An 18872-nucleotide genomic window follows, 5' to 3' on the forward strand; every position below is an offset into this window, starting at 1 on the left:
ATTCTTTAAATAGTCAATTAACAAATCAACAAAAATTGATGAAATATTAATGAAAACTCTGTTTGTTACAGAAAAATAATTTATACCTATTTTGATTAACTATGCCCAGAATTCTTTTTCAATTTGCCTTGGACCTCGCAGTTTTTTATGTATTTGCGGACTTCCTCTTGATGTTTTTTTTGTGAAGTTTGTACAGTTTTTTATGCTTATTTATTTTTGTATATGTTAAGTTCAAAGTTGACATTTGATACCTTTTACAAGAGTCATGATTTTTATGAATTTCTTGTAGAGACTTATCTAGTAAGCCACCTTTGGGGATGGCACAAATGACACACCTGTACATAAGCTGTGGAGTTGCCTGGACCATTATTGGAAGAGTAAGCAGCATTATGAGGCCGACTTGTAAAGTAAAAGTGACGTTTTGAAGCAAAGATTGCTGAAAATTAGATTAAACGTTCTGAGAGTTGCTGTTCTTAAGGTGGTATGGGACACGTGTCAATGTTAACGCGGATAAAAGTGAAATATTATCAAAAAATTTTCATCAGTTTACAACTTTCAAATTTTACAATATTTCAACAAAATATATAGGTTTTAATTTTAATAGCGATCTTAATTTTTTGAAAAGATAGAAAATTATAAAAGCCCCAGCAGGATATAAATTCATGACGTACAAATTTGTTGTTAATGCTTTAAACCATTACGCTATGCTGTTAGGTAACGAAATTGGGAAAGAAAATAATTATAAAATTATGCTTGATTTTACTGTTTATTTTGATAGGAAATATGTCACAACATGGAGATGTCCCATACCACCTTAAAGTTTTGTTCAGGAGACAACCTCTGAGATGCAAGCATGCAGCATGTTCTCCTTCTCTGAAGAGTGAGGTACATGTTTTCCAAAATTTATGACCTAGTTATCACTTATGTACCTTTGCAAACTCAATGAACTGTCTCTCTTGTATTACATTCTAAAAATTGTTTCTTGTGTTTAAGTCACCTGAGTCACTCAGGTGACCTATTGCTATCTTTTTTTGTCCATTGTTGTTTGTGGTGCGTCATTCATCGATCTAAACTTTTGAACATTTTTAGCTTCTTCTCTGAAACCACTAAACCAATTTCAACCAAATTTGGCTTATAGCATCTTGTGGTGAAAGGGAGTAAAAATTGTGAAATTCATGGCCCCTGCCCCCTGGGTGAAATTCATGGCCCTGCCCCTTGGAGCTCAAGGAATGGGGCTAAACAAAAATCAAAATTAATGCAATCTTTAAAAATATTCTTCTTTACTCCTGAACATCAAACAGTCAAACTGCTGGCATGATTGTAATAAGCACTTATTTAGCTAAATCGTGAAATTCATGGCCCCAGGGTCAGGGGTTCTGGTGGTAGAGTGGGGCTCTAATGAATATATATAGTGAAAATGCATTGATTCTTTGAAAATCTTCTGCTCTGCTCCTGGGTATTTAGCCAATGAACTAAGTACATAGTTATGAATGCCTCTTTCAAAATTGTGAATTTCATGCCCCCTGGATCACCTATTCTGGTTTTAGGGCGGGTCTCTGATGATAATATAGTGAAAATTCATTAATGCTTTGAAAATCTTTTACTCTGCTCCTGGGTATTATGCCCATAAATTAAGTACATAGTTATGATGAGGAAGAATGCCTCTTTAAAAATTGCGAATTTCATGGCCCCAGTGTCAGGGATTATGTGGTGTTTGGGTGGGGCTATACTGTAGAATCATTATTCAGAATTCGTGGTGGCTCAATTTTCGTGGTATTCGTGGGTAGCCCTTCCCCACGAATTTACATCCTCAATGAAAACAAAGTTAGAAAGAGTTATCTTTGTTACTGAAACTGAAAACTGTGCCAGTTTTCAGTTTCAGTAACAAAGATGTGCCATCCACGAAATTACATCCCCATGAATAAGCAAAAATTCACAATCCACGAAAATTGACCTCCTCGAATTTAAATGATTCCACAGTAATGATCATACAGAGAAAATGCATTAATTCTTTAAGGTGGATCTCTACACCAAATAAGTGAAGGAGATTTTTGTTGCATGCATTTGTTACTAATACTAGGCACAGTATTCAACAATACAAGACCTCAAAATACACTTTTATTGCTACCCAGCTATATCTATTAAAATTAAAATAGTTTAGTTTAATGTCAAACTTTCAATGCAAGTCTTTTACTGCAAATGTTCTACAGTTGGGAAGTTAGATCAATTCAAGAGATCGTACTACGGTACTTCAGCTTTATATTCATCATTCATATATAGTTTAAGTGAAAATTTTATATCTGCTTACCTTTATCGATAAACCGCCACATGTGTTTGATTGTCTGTTGCAGATGACATAAAAAAAATTTATTGCCAATAGCATGGAAACAGTATATTATTTAGATTTCACGTAGTCTGTACAAAACAGCTGATAATCAATGTTACTTGAAAGAATTAATCACAAAGAAAATCGACATTTTTTCTCCAAATATCGTACACGATAAATATAATACCTTTACAGTAGTAAAAATACATTAATTCTTTGATAATGTTCTACTCTTATCCAGGGTATAAAGCCCAAAAAGTAAGTACATAGTTATGCTGAAGAATAATGCCTCTTTCAAAATTGTGAATTTCATGGCACCTTGTGAAGGTAAGGGTAGTGAAAATGCATTAATTCTTAAAATATCTTCTCCTTTGCTCCTGGGTATTTAGCCAATAAACAAAGTATATACCGGTAGTTATGATGAGGAAGAATGCCTCTTCCAAAATTGTCATTTTCATGGCACCTGGGTCAGAGTTCTTGTTTATTTTTGGGGGGGAGGGGCTTTTAATGAATACAGTCATTCTTTGAAAATTTTCTCCTTTGCTCTTGAATATTCTGCACATGAACTAAGTATGTAGTTACATGTATGATGAGGAAGAGTCCCTCTTCCAAAATTGTGAATTTCATGGCCCCTGGGTCAAGCGTTCTGGTGTAAAATGGGACTCTAAATGAATGCAGTAATTCTTTGAAAATCTTCTCCTCTGCTCACAGGTATTAATCCGATGAAATAAGTACCAATATGAAGTTATGATGAGGAAGAATTCCTATCCCAAAATTATGAATTTTATGGCCCCTGGATCAGGGGTTCTGGTGTTTGGACAGGGCTCTAATGATTATATAGGGTAGAATGGTGTAATTTCGACCGATTATTTTTTTTTATACATTGTACTTAAGATTTGTTGAATTATTTCACTGTATGTTATGCAACAATTTTTTAATATTTTTTTTTAGAATTTAGAAAGTTTATTGGATTAAACAATCCTGGAATGTAAAAAAAATAATTTCATTAGCCCTGTATTATAATGCACATGAATATACATTGCAAAAGCCACACCGCAGTTACTCATGTGACTGATAAGGCCTATGGGCCTCTTGGTTTTAGCTCACCTGAGCTGAAAGCTCAAATGAGCTATTCTGATCACATTTTGTCTGTCGTTGATCTCTTTGTCTTTCTGCAAACTTTTCACACTTTCAACATCTTCTCCAGAACCAAAGGGCCAATTTCAACCAAACTTGACACAAAGCATCCATAGGCTAAGAGGATTCAAAGTTGTGAAAATTAAGGACCACAATTTCAACCAAACTTGACACAAAGCATCCATAGACTAAGGGGATTCAAAGTTGTGAAAATTGAGGACCACGCCCTTTTGCAAAGGGAGATAATTAGGAATTATTGAACATTTCAAGAAATTTTCAAAAATCTTCTTCTCACGAACCATTAGGCCAGGAAAGATGAAACTTTTGTAGAAGCATTCTCAGGTAGTGTAGATTCAAAAATTGTGAAAATCATGATTCTGGGGGTAGGATGGGGCCACAATGGAGGGTCTCAGTTTTACATAGAAATATATAGAGTAAATCTTTAAATATATTCTTCTCAAAAACTAAACAGCCAGGGAAGCTGTAATTTGTATTGAAGCATCCTCAAGTAGTGTAGATTCAAAGCTGTAATAATAATAACACCCCCGTAAGTAGGGTTAGGCCACAATGGGGGGGGGGGGTGTCAAAGTTTTACATAGGAATGTGTAGAGTAAATATTTAAAAATCTTATTCTTAGAAACTAATCAGCCAAATGATTCTTTATAATTGTTAAGACTTTGGCCCCAGGACAATTCTTCGGCCTCACAGCATTTTCGGGTAGTGTAGATTCAAAGTTGTGAAAATCATGACCCTCGGGGGTAGGGTGAAGCCTTGAATAGGGGTCGACGTTTTACGTAGGAATATATAGAGTAAATCTTTAAAAGAACCATTTGGCAATGAAAGTTGAAACTTATGTGGAAGCATCCTTAGCTGGCGTTAATTCAAGGTTGTGAAAATCATGACCCTCGGGGTTAAGGTGGGGCCACAATGGGGGTCAAATTTTTACAAAAGAATATATAGAGTAAATCTTTAAAAATATTCTTCTGAGGAGTCATTTGGCCAGAAAAGCTGAATATTATATGGAAGCATCTTCAGATAGTGTAGATTCAAAGTTGTGAATATCATGAACCGCGGGGGTAGGGTGAGGCCACAATGGGGGGTTGCATTTTTACCAGGAAAGCTGAAACTTGTATGGAAGCATAAAAAAATTCAAAATTGTAAAAATCATGACCCTCGAGGGTCCGGTGGGGCCAGAATGGGGGGGATTGACTTTTTACATAGGAATATATAGAGTAAATCTTTAACAATTTTCTTCTCGAGAACCATTTGGGCAGGAAAACTGAAACTTGTTTGGAAGCATCGTCAGGTAGTGAGTTTTCAAGTTCAAATCAATACATGATTCTCGAGGGGTAGGATGGGGTCACAAGGGGAGGGGGAAACAAATTTTTACATAGGAATATATAGAAAATATATAAAAAAATATCTTTATATCTTTTCCTTAAAAAAACATTTGCCTAGAAAAGCTATAACTTTAGTGAAAGCAACATCAGATAGTGTAGATTCAAATTTGTTCAAATCACAATCTTTAGGAGTAGTGTGGGGCCACATTGGGGATTCAGTTGTACAAAGGAAAACATTTTTATTATTCACAAAAACTGAAATGTTATTATAATATATGCTTTTACTTATATGCAAGCATTTTTATATATTGCTGATTCTTTGTTTAACCTTTGGCCCCTGGACGATTATTGGGCCTCACAAGGGGTACAGAGTTTGATGTAGGTTTATATACTGTATATAAACAATTGTTAAGGGTCTTTTTGAGAACTGCAATGTTGAATGTGGTATGACTATAAAATCATCCTGTTAGAAAAGGGACTTGATTATAAATATGAGAATATCCAGGGGGAAACAGATTTTTTTGTATGGGATCTACATGTATTATACCACATTGACCAGATATTTTGTACTATGACTCCATGAAGCTGATTTTATCATGCCTATTGTTGCTCAGGTGAGCGATGTGGCCTGTGGGCCCCTTGTTATCTTATGTCTATCACCAGTACACAAGTTGTACACTTGATTGATCTGGACTGTGCAAATGCATGGTCAGCATTGATAGCAAATTTATGTATTAAAAAGTTTGGTTTTTATCTGCTTTTGTTCTGCAGAACATGACTGTTAAAAATTAACATCTCTATAGATTTCCTTATACTGTCTGACAAATCGAGTATCTAGGTAATGAGCCAACTTGACCTTGGAAAGCCTGTCCTTGAAGAGTGTGTCTTCATCCCAACCTGCTGAGCTATACAGATCGATGGTTTTTGCCTTAAGGTGCGGTAAGACAATACGATTTTTCATCAGATTTTTCATCAGATTTTCTCATCCGATTCGCTTTTGACTTAAACCTACCGTGTGACCTCCAAAGTCGAAAGCAAGGTCTGAAGTCGATTGAAAATCTGAAGTGCATCCGTCACATTGTGATGTCACAATAACTTTTATCGTACAAAAAGATATTGAATAGGTTTTATTAATCAAAAATCGATTGTAAAATTGTATTGTGTGACCACCTTAACAATCGACTCCAATCAACATCCCTGAGCAAGTCGATTGAAAATCTGATGGAAAATCCCATCGTGTGACTGCACCATTACTTTCAATACCTTCATAGAGAAGTTCTGCCATCCCCTCCAAGCAAACCCTCCAGGTAAATTTATCTCCTTTAGTAAACAGCATTGTTTGTTGCTCATTCCACTGAAATACAACATTTGTTAGGCATTTGTTTTGCCTCATTCTGTAAGTGGCCAGGCTCAGAATACGCAGCACTGTTAAGGTTTACTTTGTGGTCGCGCTGACCAGAAAGTACGGGAAATGTTAACTATGACATCACACAAAACAACAAGTCGTCAACAATGCTAAAAATTGAAGTAATAATCCGATTGTTATGGGTACGAAAACATTAAACTAGATTAAAAATTACCTATGCGTGCAACATTGTAGTCAAATAAGTCTAACAACAATAAATATAAACAACCGACTGATCCCGGTGCACTTGTTGATGTGACGTCATACTGTAAATTTTGATGCATATTTTGTGTAGAGAGGCGGATCAATTAATTTTTTAACATGGAAAAATACTTTTTATAAATGAACAGAAGACAATCTTAAAACAATAACGATACCAATAAATTCTACCTATTATGCTTGTTTTGATTCGGCATGTGATTTTTTTTTAGAGCGTGTATAATTTTTTTTCTCGAGTGTTAACTGTACAAATTCATTGTGTTTGACATCGGGAAGCCTATATAAATCCGCTTTTTACAAGGTCATACACTTAACAGATCATTACGATCTTTTGGATATAAATTAAGGGAATGTTTAATTCATTAAAAAGTGCTGCTGCTTTGATAAAATCTATAGAATGAACTATTAAATATGTAAAGTATTAAGTGAAGGTCATATAAATTCCAACCGGAGCTCATTTCTTTGATATTTATTCTAATAAAAAGAAAACTCAATACAAAGCAGCAGCACTTTTCAGAATCTACCAGAAAAGTAGAATTTAATTATCATTTAAATTTTTAATTCAGATAAGGGTATGCCCTTGTAATATTGAAATTTATTTATGACCTCCATTTGGGAGTATTATCAACACATGTCACGTGACTATCAATTCAGGGGACCACACTAAGTGTCATACAAGTTAGCATTTACTATACTGTTTCCTTTTATATTACATTTCATCATGATAAAATAACTTTACATAAATATTTTGTAATAACAGATGCATCGTTTTATTGACGTTTAATTCCGCTGATATTTTCATAGTAAGCCTTAACAGTGCTGCGTAGATTTTATATTTTGTAATAAACCGGTAATTTATACAATTGTGTTGTGATAGTTTGATATTTTAGTATTACAGTTGAGTGACAGAGTACACAGTCTATGTTTTCGGGTGTCACCCCAGGGTTCTAGATGTTGTTGTACATGCTGCTTCAAAGCATGTCTATACACTTTGGTGACTCATTGTCTCCTGATTTCAATGTCAACCAGCTTACAACACCTGCGACTCGTGTGTTGAATTCTGATCACAGTTATTAGCCAAGTTGTTACCTGTCTTTTGATAGGGACACATGGGAAAGAGCAGGAGTTAATGTTAATGGACAGAAAGATTGTTCTCATTCGGTCTTTCCCAAGAGGTGTTTGACTCAACCTGACCAAGGGACATACGACATATTTCAAGTCCCCTTCATGTGGCCCTTGCCTTTCCTTTGATGGCCGAATCCCTGGTCAGTAATCCAGTGCAGCCTGGATTATGCTCCTGATGACTCTGAAAGATTTTGTTCCAGATTTCCAATGTCTAGCCCAAGTGACATAGTTTGCTCTCCAAAATTTGTAAGTATTGTTCACTAGGCATGTGAACGATTTTTTTAGCTCACCTGCTCAAGTGATCCTTTCTCATAAAAACTTGTCTGTTGTTTGTCGTTATCATTGTTAACTTTTTATGTTTTCATCTTCTCAAGAACCACTGGGTCAATTTCAACAAAACTTGTCATAAAGCATCCTTTTGGGAAGGCCTTATAAGTTTGTTCAAATAAAAGGCCTGATGATGTCCCCAATTAAAAGGGTAGATGATTTAGAATTATGGAAAATTTGTTATTATTCTTAAAAAATCTTCTGAAAAATCATATACCCAGAAAAGCTGTAACTTGTGTGAAAGCCTTTAGGTAGTGTAGATTCAAGTTTGTTCAAATATGATCCCATCGGTAGGGTGGAGCGACATTTGGGGTTTAATTTTTGCTTAAGAATATATAGAGAAAAATCTATAAAAATCTTGTCAAAAACCAGAAAAGCTGTTACTTGTGTGGAAGCTTTCACAGGTATTGTAGATTTAAGTGTGTACAAATCAGGATCTTGGGTAAGGGTGGTGCAATGGGGGTAAAATTTTAACATAAATTATGTAGGGAAAAATCTTTAAAAGTCTTCTTTTGGAAAACTACTGCATATCCAGGTTGTTGCTTTTATTTTTGCGTGTTACAAAATTTGCAAAAATGGGGAAACTTTTAGTAATTTTTGCAATTTATAAAGTTTCTTGTAGCAAACAATACCAGATATAATTTCTGTGTATTGAATATCCCTGAAATGTGCTACTACAACAGTTAAACAGGTTGGTTCTGTACGCTTTTTGAACGGTATGGTTCGCATTGTGAACGGTATGGTTTGCTTTGTAAATGGTACGGTTAACTTTGCGAATAGCATGGTTTGTTTCTTGCTTGTAATGGTAGGGTTTGTTTTAGAGGTGTAGTAGCACGTGTCAGGGTCTGTAAACTTGTGTGAAAGCATCCTTAGTAATTAGTAATGTAAATTTTTTCTGCAGTTATTGCTGTTGGTTTCGACAAATCAATAAACGGAGCATGTAGATTTGAGTCCTGTGAGTTTCTAGAGAGCTATGAATTAACTATAAGTTTTCATGAGAAATAGAGAGAATCACACTCGGTAGATAGATATAATTATATATTTATATGAATAGTTGATAATCTTGAGAACTGCAATGCTCAATATATAACATGAGCCGTCGAGCAATCCCGATTGTAACTGCTAACAGATGATTCATATTTACAGTTTATGTTTCATGTCCAGGCATCAGTCTAGTAATTGGGGGGGGGGGGGGGGGGGGGCGCTAGCTCAATCTGATGCTCACCAAATGTTTTTACAAAAAGAGGCATCCAGAATATTAAAACCACACCAAAACACCATGATCATAAACCTAGATAGCTTAAAAGTAAAGCGCTCTGTAAAGAGAGATTTGGGTGCAATTCCCATTCTGGGTTAAAATATGGTGTTTTGGTAAATTAAGCTAAATAATGTTAAAATGGGAATAGAGATGATTTTCTGAGATTTAAAAATGGCCATTTTTAGCTCACCGAGACGAAGTCGGGGGGAGCTTATGCTATACCCTCGGCGTCGGCGTCTGGACCTGGTTAAAGTTTTTGTTGCAGGTCCTGAATCTAAGCTATTACTTGTCCTATCTTCACCAAACTTGCATGGATGATGCATCTGGACCTACTTGTGGACTTGAAAGACTTGGATGCTGAATCTGGGTCCTAAATTTCAGATGCTGAAGGAGCTTAAGGTTTTTGGAGCAGGTTAAAGTTTTTGTTGCAGGTGCCCTTTGATAGCAATATCTAAGTTACTCCTGGTCCTAACTTCACCAAACTTGCATGGATGGTGTGTCTTATGATACTGATCCACCAGACAGGCTTGAGTGCTGAATCTGAGCTATAGGTTTCGGATGCTGGAGGAGGTTAGGGTTTTTGGAGCAGGTTAAAGTTTTTGAAACAGGTGCCCTCTGATGATGATATCTTAGTTATTACTTGTCCTAACTTCACCAGATGGTGCGTTCTATGATATTGATGCACCTGACAGGCTTGAATGCTGAGTCTGAGCCATAGGTTTTGGATGCTGGTTAAGGTTAAGTTTTTTTTAACAGGTCACATGTTACATAGATAATAGTACTATTTCAAACTTGCATAGTTGATTAAACTGTAATATGAATGAATCGCAGAGGAAGCTTCAGATGCAGAGCTTGATCTCCATTATCAAGGATGCTTAAAAAATATATCTTAATTATTACAGGTCCTAACTTCACCAAACTTGAATGGATGGTGTGTCTTATGATACAGATGCACATGATAGGCATGGATGCTGAATTTGAGCCATAGGTTGCGGATGCTGGAGGAGGGTAAGGTTTTAATTGGTGGTGCCCTCTGATGATGATATTTTAGTTATTACTGGTCCTAACTTCACCAAACTTGCATGGGTGATGCGTCTTATGATACTGATGCACCTGACAGGCTTGAATGCTGAATCTGAGCCATAGGTTACGGATGTTGGATGAGGTTTAGTTTTTTGGAACAGGTCACATGTTTTATAGATGAAAGCTTGCAAAGTTGATTTAACTATATTATAAATGAAACGCAGAGGTTGCTTCAGATGCAGAGCCTGATCTCCATTATCAAGGATGCTAAAGAAATCTCCTACCTCATTTAAGGTAGCTCGCGGGTTTACCTGCTTGTGAGAAAACCTACCTTAAAAATTTGTCCACGTGATCCATAGGTTTCAGAGTTTTATTTCTAAAATTTATTTGAGATTCGTCTGCGCGGTAATAATGTTATTGTGTTTCAAATACAGTATCATTGATAAAATTAATCAATGCCATTTCAATGAAATATATAGTAAAATGCACATATTAGTCGAGAAACGCATTACAAAACTATGCTCCAAACTTTTAAACGATTCAGACGAAATCAATCATACTCAGCACAATAACAGAGGAGATAATTGTGAATCGATTCATAAAAAATAATCAGTATGTGTTCTTGGTCAATTTTTGGCAAAACAACTTTAAAGATTTAAAAGATTTGTCAAAACCTTATATTTTCATTACGACGTTAGCCCGACGTCATCACTTCCTTACGTCTGAGAACCCAAAAATTGAAATGAATTCATTGGCAAAACTAGCTGATTAACACATTTTAGAACTTGTACATACTAATAAGACACTATTGTGAATGTTATCAAATGCACAAATGCAATTAATGTAAGGCTGTTATTTAAGATACAGAAAATTGCTATTTTTGTTTTTATGAAATTCTGAGTCAATCAATGCCAAAAAAAATGCCAGGCAACTATTGACATAATAAGGCCAAAAGAATTTTTAAAAATTTGATCGGTAGTTAAAATTACGGAAGCAATAATTGTAAAAAAAATCAAACAAAAAAACAAGTTAATGCATACGGTTCAATTAATTAACTTGTCTGTTTTAAAACATGATTTTAAATGGAAGAGTTCCAATGTAAATTCTTACTTTATAGAAGAAAATGTGATAATGTATGTGACATCTTTTTTTTTTTTTTAAATTTCAGCACTTGATATTATAAATGTTTGTATAAACATTAATATACTGCATTTAGGCTTTTTGAAGTATTTCCTTTTAAACTCTAAATATCTCATTTGTCATTTAAAAAAAAGAAGAATGTATGAGTTTATTATGACGTCAACTCTTTATGTCGATTCCTATTGTGACGTCAGCAAACCCGCGAGCTACGTTAAACCTGCTTGATAGAAAGATGTGGTTGTTGTTAAATGATATAACATGATTCCTATGATAAAGTACTGTATGATATGAAACACAATTGTTTAATATGATACAATATAATATCATATGTTATATTGTAAAAAGTTAAATGATACAATATGTGTTGTATCAATTTTTTTGATATTTTATGATATGATATTGTATCATGATATTGTTCTGTATAGTAATGTATATAATGATACAATATCATATCATATTATATTGTATCTATAATTTTGTATCATATGATATAATATAATGTGATATTGGTTTCTGTAATATACAATTATATCAAATGAAATTGTATCATATGATATTGTAATATTATATATTATCGTATCATACTATATTGTATAATATATTGGTTTATATGATATATTATTGTATTATATGATACAATATTTATAATATAATATTGTATTTTATAATATTTTACTTTATCACATTATATTGTATCATTTGATATGATACAAAGTTGTATCAAATTATATTGTATCATATGATACAATATCATATTATGTATCAAATATTATACAATATCATACAATACAATATTATACTATATTATACAATATATTGTTATATTCAGTAGTATTTTCTCACTATATAACTCTATATAGACAAATAGTCAATAATTGTAATATTAGCTCGTCCGAAAAGTATTGACCGGTCAATATTTTTTTGATATTGACCAGCTAGGAATAATATCTAGAGAACATTCCCTCTATTTCAAAAAATCGCCTCTGATTTGTTGATTTGTAAACGATGACGCGAATAACTCTTCGCGACTCCAAAACAAGGTGAGGTCATAATAGACAGTCAGTCAAGGCAAGTAAACAACGGACGCGCAATGCAATGGTTTGCTATCATAACGGATATAAGGATTTGCGAATTACTCTGAAGTAAAATCAGGTAGAACATCTGTATGTTAATTCTTACGGTCAGCGGAATTTCACCAGTGGCCGTTTGATGCTGAGGAAATTTTGGAAATGAACTTTGCACAAAATTGAATTCGTGAATTCTTTGTTCAGCTGAGAAAATTACGGCGATTTGTTTTAAGTTCATTTCTTAAATTTTGGTTTGTTTCTTCATATAACAAAACAAATGTGGACTGTGTTTTCGGGCAACATTGATTATATTAGCCCCCTTGGGACGAAAATATTGCCCTCCGCTTCGCGTCGGGCAATATTTCGTCCCTCGGGGGCTAATATAATCAATGTTGCCCTCAACCCCAGTCAATATTTGTATAATATGATATGTTTCAATGTTATGATGTATTATGTTATATGATATTATATAAATAGTGCCTGTTTGGGAGGGTAACAGTTGAAATTGACACCCCGAGCAAATGTGTCAATTTCAACTGTTATCCTCCCAAACAGGCACTATTTATTTTGTTATACTGAATGTCTTTTTTAAAATTTTTAAGAAAATTTTACAGCTTTTATATATGAATAACGTGAATTCTACAGCGAACCGTACGCGCATCATTTTCGCGCATGTAACATTTTTTAATGTTACCCGTTGCCAAGTGCACTGCTAACGCTGAGGGTAATAGTAAATATTATTAACTGCGTCCTAACCAATCAGATTTCAGTATTTAACATGAAAGTATAACAATGTATCATATAATACAATATTGTATTATATATAATGATGTTGTAGTATGTGATCAAATACAATAAAGTTTAACACAATACAATGTCATTTCATATTTACAATATCATCTTTGTTTATTACAGTATTTTATTGTATTATATGATATATATTGTAAGTATGAGATGCAATGTTTAATTTTATATTATTATATTGACTAACATTTGAACATATGATTAATTCATATAATTTTTTAACAGATGATATATGATTTTGTGTCAAAACAGAATCCATGAATATCCAAGATCATAAAGTATGATTTTCATATAATATGATAAAGGTGGTCTCATAAAGGTGATGTCTCATAAGGGTGATGCCTCGTCTCGGTGAGGTTTGTAACCTGTGATTACCTATGTTTAGACTATATTGATCCCCTAAAAGGAACGCTCCATGTAAAAATATAGAAAAATATCCAAATTTAAAGGGTAAAATATATGGATTTTTTCTTTATTACATTATAGTTTATAGCTTAGCAATTCATGTCATAAAATTTAAGAACATCTGATAGTTAATTTGTTGACCTTCCAGCCTCCTAAACTAATTTAATTTCTTGCTAAAATATTACAAAAATACCCAGTATGTGTTTGAAAAGTATATTCTCTATAAGATGGTGGAGTTTTGCTGACTCCTTGAATAGTGTTCTGCATTTTCTACACTTGTTCATTTATGAATACAGTCGTCCTCTGTTTAACAGTGAATTTGTTGGTAACTTGTAATTAACTAATAACACTGCCAAATGTATGCTAAAATAATCATAAACCCTTTGTTTACAGTCATAATATCTTTTTAAAAAATCTAAATCCTCAACATAATGGTTGGGTTGGACTAATGCCACCAAAATACACTAAAAACAGAGACTGGTTTTATTTGTCATTTTAGTTAACACAATTACAAAACATTTGATCTATATAGCATAAAATATATGAATACATCAAATAATTTCAATTAGATAAACTTGATAAATTTTTTTTCAATTTTTATAATTTGTTTTATTTTTTAATCATAATGACTTGTTTCTAATCTAATTTAAATTATTAAAGTTTAAATCTGTGTATATCATCATTATCATGATTATATATTGTTATGCCATTGTCAAGTAATGAAAGTCTCCCCGATTTCTCAAACTCCTCCATGTTTCTCTGTTAAGGAGAAGTAAAGTCTCCCTAAAGGTTTGTTGGTCCCTGGTCAACCATTGAATACTTGTATCATTATTAGTACAGTTTGAATAAAATTAAATCTTAAATAGTGTTTGAATGATTCATTATTGGTAAAGATAAACCAATACAATTAAATAGAAACAGGTATTTAATATTTTATGTTTGTCATTACTTTTAGTTTATTTTTGTCAAACTTGGTCAGGGCTAGTAGTAAAAGAGTCAGGGCTAGTGAAAAATTGCTGAGGTAGCCCGACTGGTCTAGTAACTAAAAAACTTAATGTCAAACCCTGTTTAATGTTTTCTCAATATGTTGGATGTAAGTAAAATTGTAAGTTAAATGACACCAGTGTTCCCCAACCCTGGCACTAAACTTAGTGATTTATTATATTGATGGGGCATTAAAAAAGTTGAAAAAAAGTCTGTTTCTGATTTTTGTAGGTTTAACAAGAATCACAGGACTTAAGGATTTTACCCAGGAACTACCGATTTAAAATCAAATTGTTCAAAAGGTCCTTCTTCATATCTCACAGCCAGTGTGACAAAAGACAATACAAAGATAAACTCACTGACACCACTAACCCTTCAAAATCTTTATTATATGTCTAACAGGACAGTCATGCTATTATCATCTACATCATACTTGTAATAATTTTTTTAAAATTTGAAACAAGGGAAAATTAAGCTGTCAATGTGACAGCAAACTGGGTTTTCTTTTGTGTGAACATTACCCATAATCTATTTGTCTACCCTAAATTGATAAACACTACCCATCCAGAGAAATGGGGTACCCTATATATGCATTATTATGCCAAAAAATGACACAAGTTCAACAGCTGGTATTTTTCACAAAAATATGAAAAACAAAAACTCTCTATCTTAAAAACTGTAAGAGGAGTTATTCTATATACAATATTTTGCCAAAAACTGATTAAATAAGCTCAACAGCTGAATTTTTTCACAAATATGTTAAATCAATATCCAAGTAATATGCACATCTCTGATATACTGGTATGTGCAACATCAGCAAAACAATACTTTCTATCTTGAAAAATGTAGGAAAAGTTTTCTGTACAATTGGTGTATTTATTTTATTTGGGATCCTCCCACCCATGAGCCATTTTCCCCATTTCAATAACCATATTTTCCTTTGGAAATCCCAGTTATTAAAATTAGGAAAAAATATAAAAAAATTTATATCAGTCAGTAACTAATAATAATAAAATATTAAATCAAATCAAACTATTTTTCTATACACACAAGGTAAAAATTTGAAATAGTGTGGGGCATCAGTTACAGTACTGATCAGACCCAACCTAACACCAGAGTAAACCCCAACTAAAATTCGGGTTTACTTTGGGTTTACTTTTTGAAAATTTGGATCCACTCCTGGTTTACTTTGGGTGTACTCCTGGTTTACTCGATAATTGCTTTTGGGGTCAACTGTACGCACTGAAGTGTGAAGCAGACCTGTTTTTATCTTACCATCTTACTGCCTGTACTGGAACTGCCCCTTGTTTATTCTGAATTTACATGTAGTGTCTGCTTTCATGGGTATACTTCCGATTAGGTTTAATCCTTGTATCCACTCTGGGTTTACTTTGGGTTCACTCTAGTAAACCCATGGATTAGTTTTACAAACTATTACTGTACAATTGATATATTATTTCATCTGGTTCATGAAAACTTTTCTGTTCACTTGCTGCCTGTCATATGTACAGCTCTGTATGTGTATGTCAGTCAGTTTATTAAACAACTTCAAAATTTATTCGAATCCGAAAAATCATTTTAAAAGTTATACAATTTTAAACTTTAATACCAGGTGGTGAAACAGGGATTCAAACCCAGCGTGTCTACGTTACTGTGCCAACACTGTAAACACCAAGCTATCGAGACCTGATCATTTTGAATAGATGTAATACTGAACAGTAAAATGCTTCATTTGGTGACTCATACAGTCTATGACGGTAGTTAACATTGCAGAAAATAAATGAACATACCAGTCACCTCATAACATGGATCCTACATTTATACCCATAAGAATCACCACAGAAAGCATTGCAATATTACAATTTTAAGGCTAGATGAGATTAAAGGATCAGGTTTGTGGATATCGTATTAGTCATTTTTTGTGTGGGATTAAGGTGGTATTGGTACTATATGTATATTTTTCAATTTACAAGTTATCTTATGATTTGTCCAACTGGGTCATTTTCTAAGAAGTCTTGAAAAACAAATAATTAGAATATATTATCACATTCATATTTTCAGAATAAATAAAACATGTACTGGGTACTTTTTCAGTACATTTAATAATAACATGAACATAGAACTACACATATAGCACAATTAAGTATTGATGCAGACTTCAGAAAATTTCAAAATATAATGCTTCATTTAATGCATTTATATATATACATCATAAAAACATCAATGGACTGAAGAAAATGTATAAAATATGTGTTCAGTTTTTAAAGCAGTTAACACTCAATCACTCACTGTAAACTTATTGTCTGGTCTTACAATAAATTCCTAATCCATTTCCTCCACTGTAGGTCCTTGACCATTAGAGGCACTAGTATTTTGACCTCCGGAAGCACTTTGATGAAGTTTGGCCATAATAGGAGAACAGATCTTCTGCACTTCTTTCAGTTTGAATTCAAATTCTTCTTGATCAGCAAGTGAATTGCTATCCAGCCACGACAAGGCTTCACTGCAGGTTTTCGATATGGTTTCTTTGTCACCTGGTTGCAGTTTCTCGCCTGCATTCTCAGTGGCCTGTTTCACACTGAAGATGTAGGATTCCAGCTGATTTCGACTGGTTATTTTCTGTCGCTGTTTTTCATCTTCCTCTTTGAATTTCTCTGCTTCATTCACCATTCTGTCTATATCAGCCTTACTCAGACGGCCTTTGTCATTGGTAATGGTTATTTTGTTGGATTTTCCTGTACTTTTGTCCATAGCAGATACATTCATGATACCATTAGCATCAATGTTAAATTCAACTTCTATCTGAGGAACTCCTCGGGGTGCAGGTGGTATTCCGTTCAATTCAAATGTTCCTAGTTTATTGTTGTCTTTGGTCATAGCACGCTCCCCTTCAAATACTTGAATGGAGACTCCTGGCTGGTTGTCTGCATATGTAGTAAAAATCTGTGATGCTTTAGTTGGGATTTTTGTATTTCGTTCTATCAATTTAGTCATCACTCCTCCTGCTGTTTCAATACCAAGAGACAGCGGTGTAACATCAACCAGAAGAACATCCTTGATTGTTTCATGCTCATCACCAGTCAAAATGGCTGCTTGTACAGCTGCCCCATATGCAACAGCTTCATCAGGATTGATTGATTTATTGAGTTCTTTTCCACCCATGAAATCTTGTAGTAGCTTTTGGATTTTTGGGATCCGAGTTGATCCGCCAACCAGGACAACTTCATGGACTTTGGATTTGTCTAGCTTTGCATCTCTTAACGCTTTTTCTACAGGTTCTAGAGTACTTCGGAACAAATCGGCACACAACTCCTCAAAGCGAGCACGAGAAATTTTACTGTAAAAATCAGTCCCCTCATATAATGAATCCACTTCAATGTTTGCCTCAGAACTATTTGAGAGTGTTCTCTTAGCGCGCTCACATGCAGATCTTAGACGCCTGAGAGCTCTCTGATTTTTCGAAATATCTTTATTGTACTTGCGCTTAAATTCTTGAACAAAATGATCCACCATTCTGTGATCAAAATCCTCTCCGCCTAAATGCGTATCACCAGCAGTGGACAAGACCTCAAATATTGATCCCTCATCTATCCGTAGAATCGAAACATCAAAAGTTCCTCCACCAAGATCAAAGATCAACACATTTTTCTCACCACTAATGTTTTTGTCCAGTCCATATGCAAGCGCTGCTGCAGTAGGCTCATTAATGATTCGCAAAACTTTCAAACCTGCAATTACACCAGCGTCTTTGGTAGCTTCTCTCTGGGAATTATTGAAGTAAGCTGGAACTGTGACAACAGCTTCTCTAACAGGTTGTCCCAGAAAAGCTTCCGCCGTCTCCTTCATCTTGGTGAGTACCATGGAGCTTATCTCCTCTGGCGTAAATTTCTTTCTTTCCCCTTTATATTCCACCTCCAACTTGGGTTTCCCGCCATCATTTACAACTTTAAATGGCCAGTGTTTCATATCGGATTGGACACTTTCATCTGTAAACTTGCGACCAATTAGTCGTTTAGCGTCAAATATAGTATTGCTGGCATTCAAAGCCACTTGATTTTTTGCTGCATCACCTATCAATCTTTCCGTGTCTGTGAATGCAACGTAACTGGGAGTCGTTCGATTGCCTTGATCATTTGCAATTATCTCCACTTTACCGTGCTGAAAAACTCCAACACATGAAAATGTCGTTCCCAAATCTATTCCAATCGCAGGCGATTTCTTGGGCATTTTCGTCGTTTGAGTGCGCGTTTCCTCGACTTTAATCTTATGCTATTAATTTTTATTCCGCCAATGCTAGACACACCAGTCGCAC

At 34.2% G+C, this 18872-nt stretch overlaps 1 protein-coding gene across 1 annotated transcript; it reads right to left on the bottom strand.

Annotated features, from left to right (window-relative positions):
* Window positions 1–16643: 16643 nt before the first annotated feature.
* LOC128158170 (heat shock protein 70 B2-like) lies at window positions 16644–18872 on the bottom strand. Its single transcript, XM_052820926.1, has one exon. It carries the CDS (start codon window positions 18785–18787, stop codon window positions 16883–16885), a length of 1905 nt encoding a protein of 634 aa, XP_052676886.1. The 5' UTR covers window positions 18788–18872; the 3' UTR covers window positions 16644–16882.

Source organism: Crassostrea angulata, chromosome 8 (genome assembly GCF_025612915.1).
Source record: "Crassostrea angulata isolate pt1a10 chromosome 8, ASM2561291v2, whole genome shotgun sequence".
Lineage (NCBI taxonomy): Eukaryota > Metazoa > Mollusca > Bivalvia > Ostreida > Ostreidae > Magallana > Magallana angulata.

What these genes read in the sequence shown, in the direction of transcription:
- LOC128158170 (XM_052820926.1), bottom strand. Translation starts at nt 18,787, where the DNA reads ATGCCCAAGAAATCGCCTGCGATTGGAATAGATTTGGGAACGACATTT.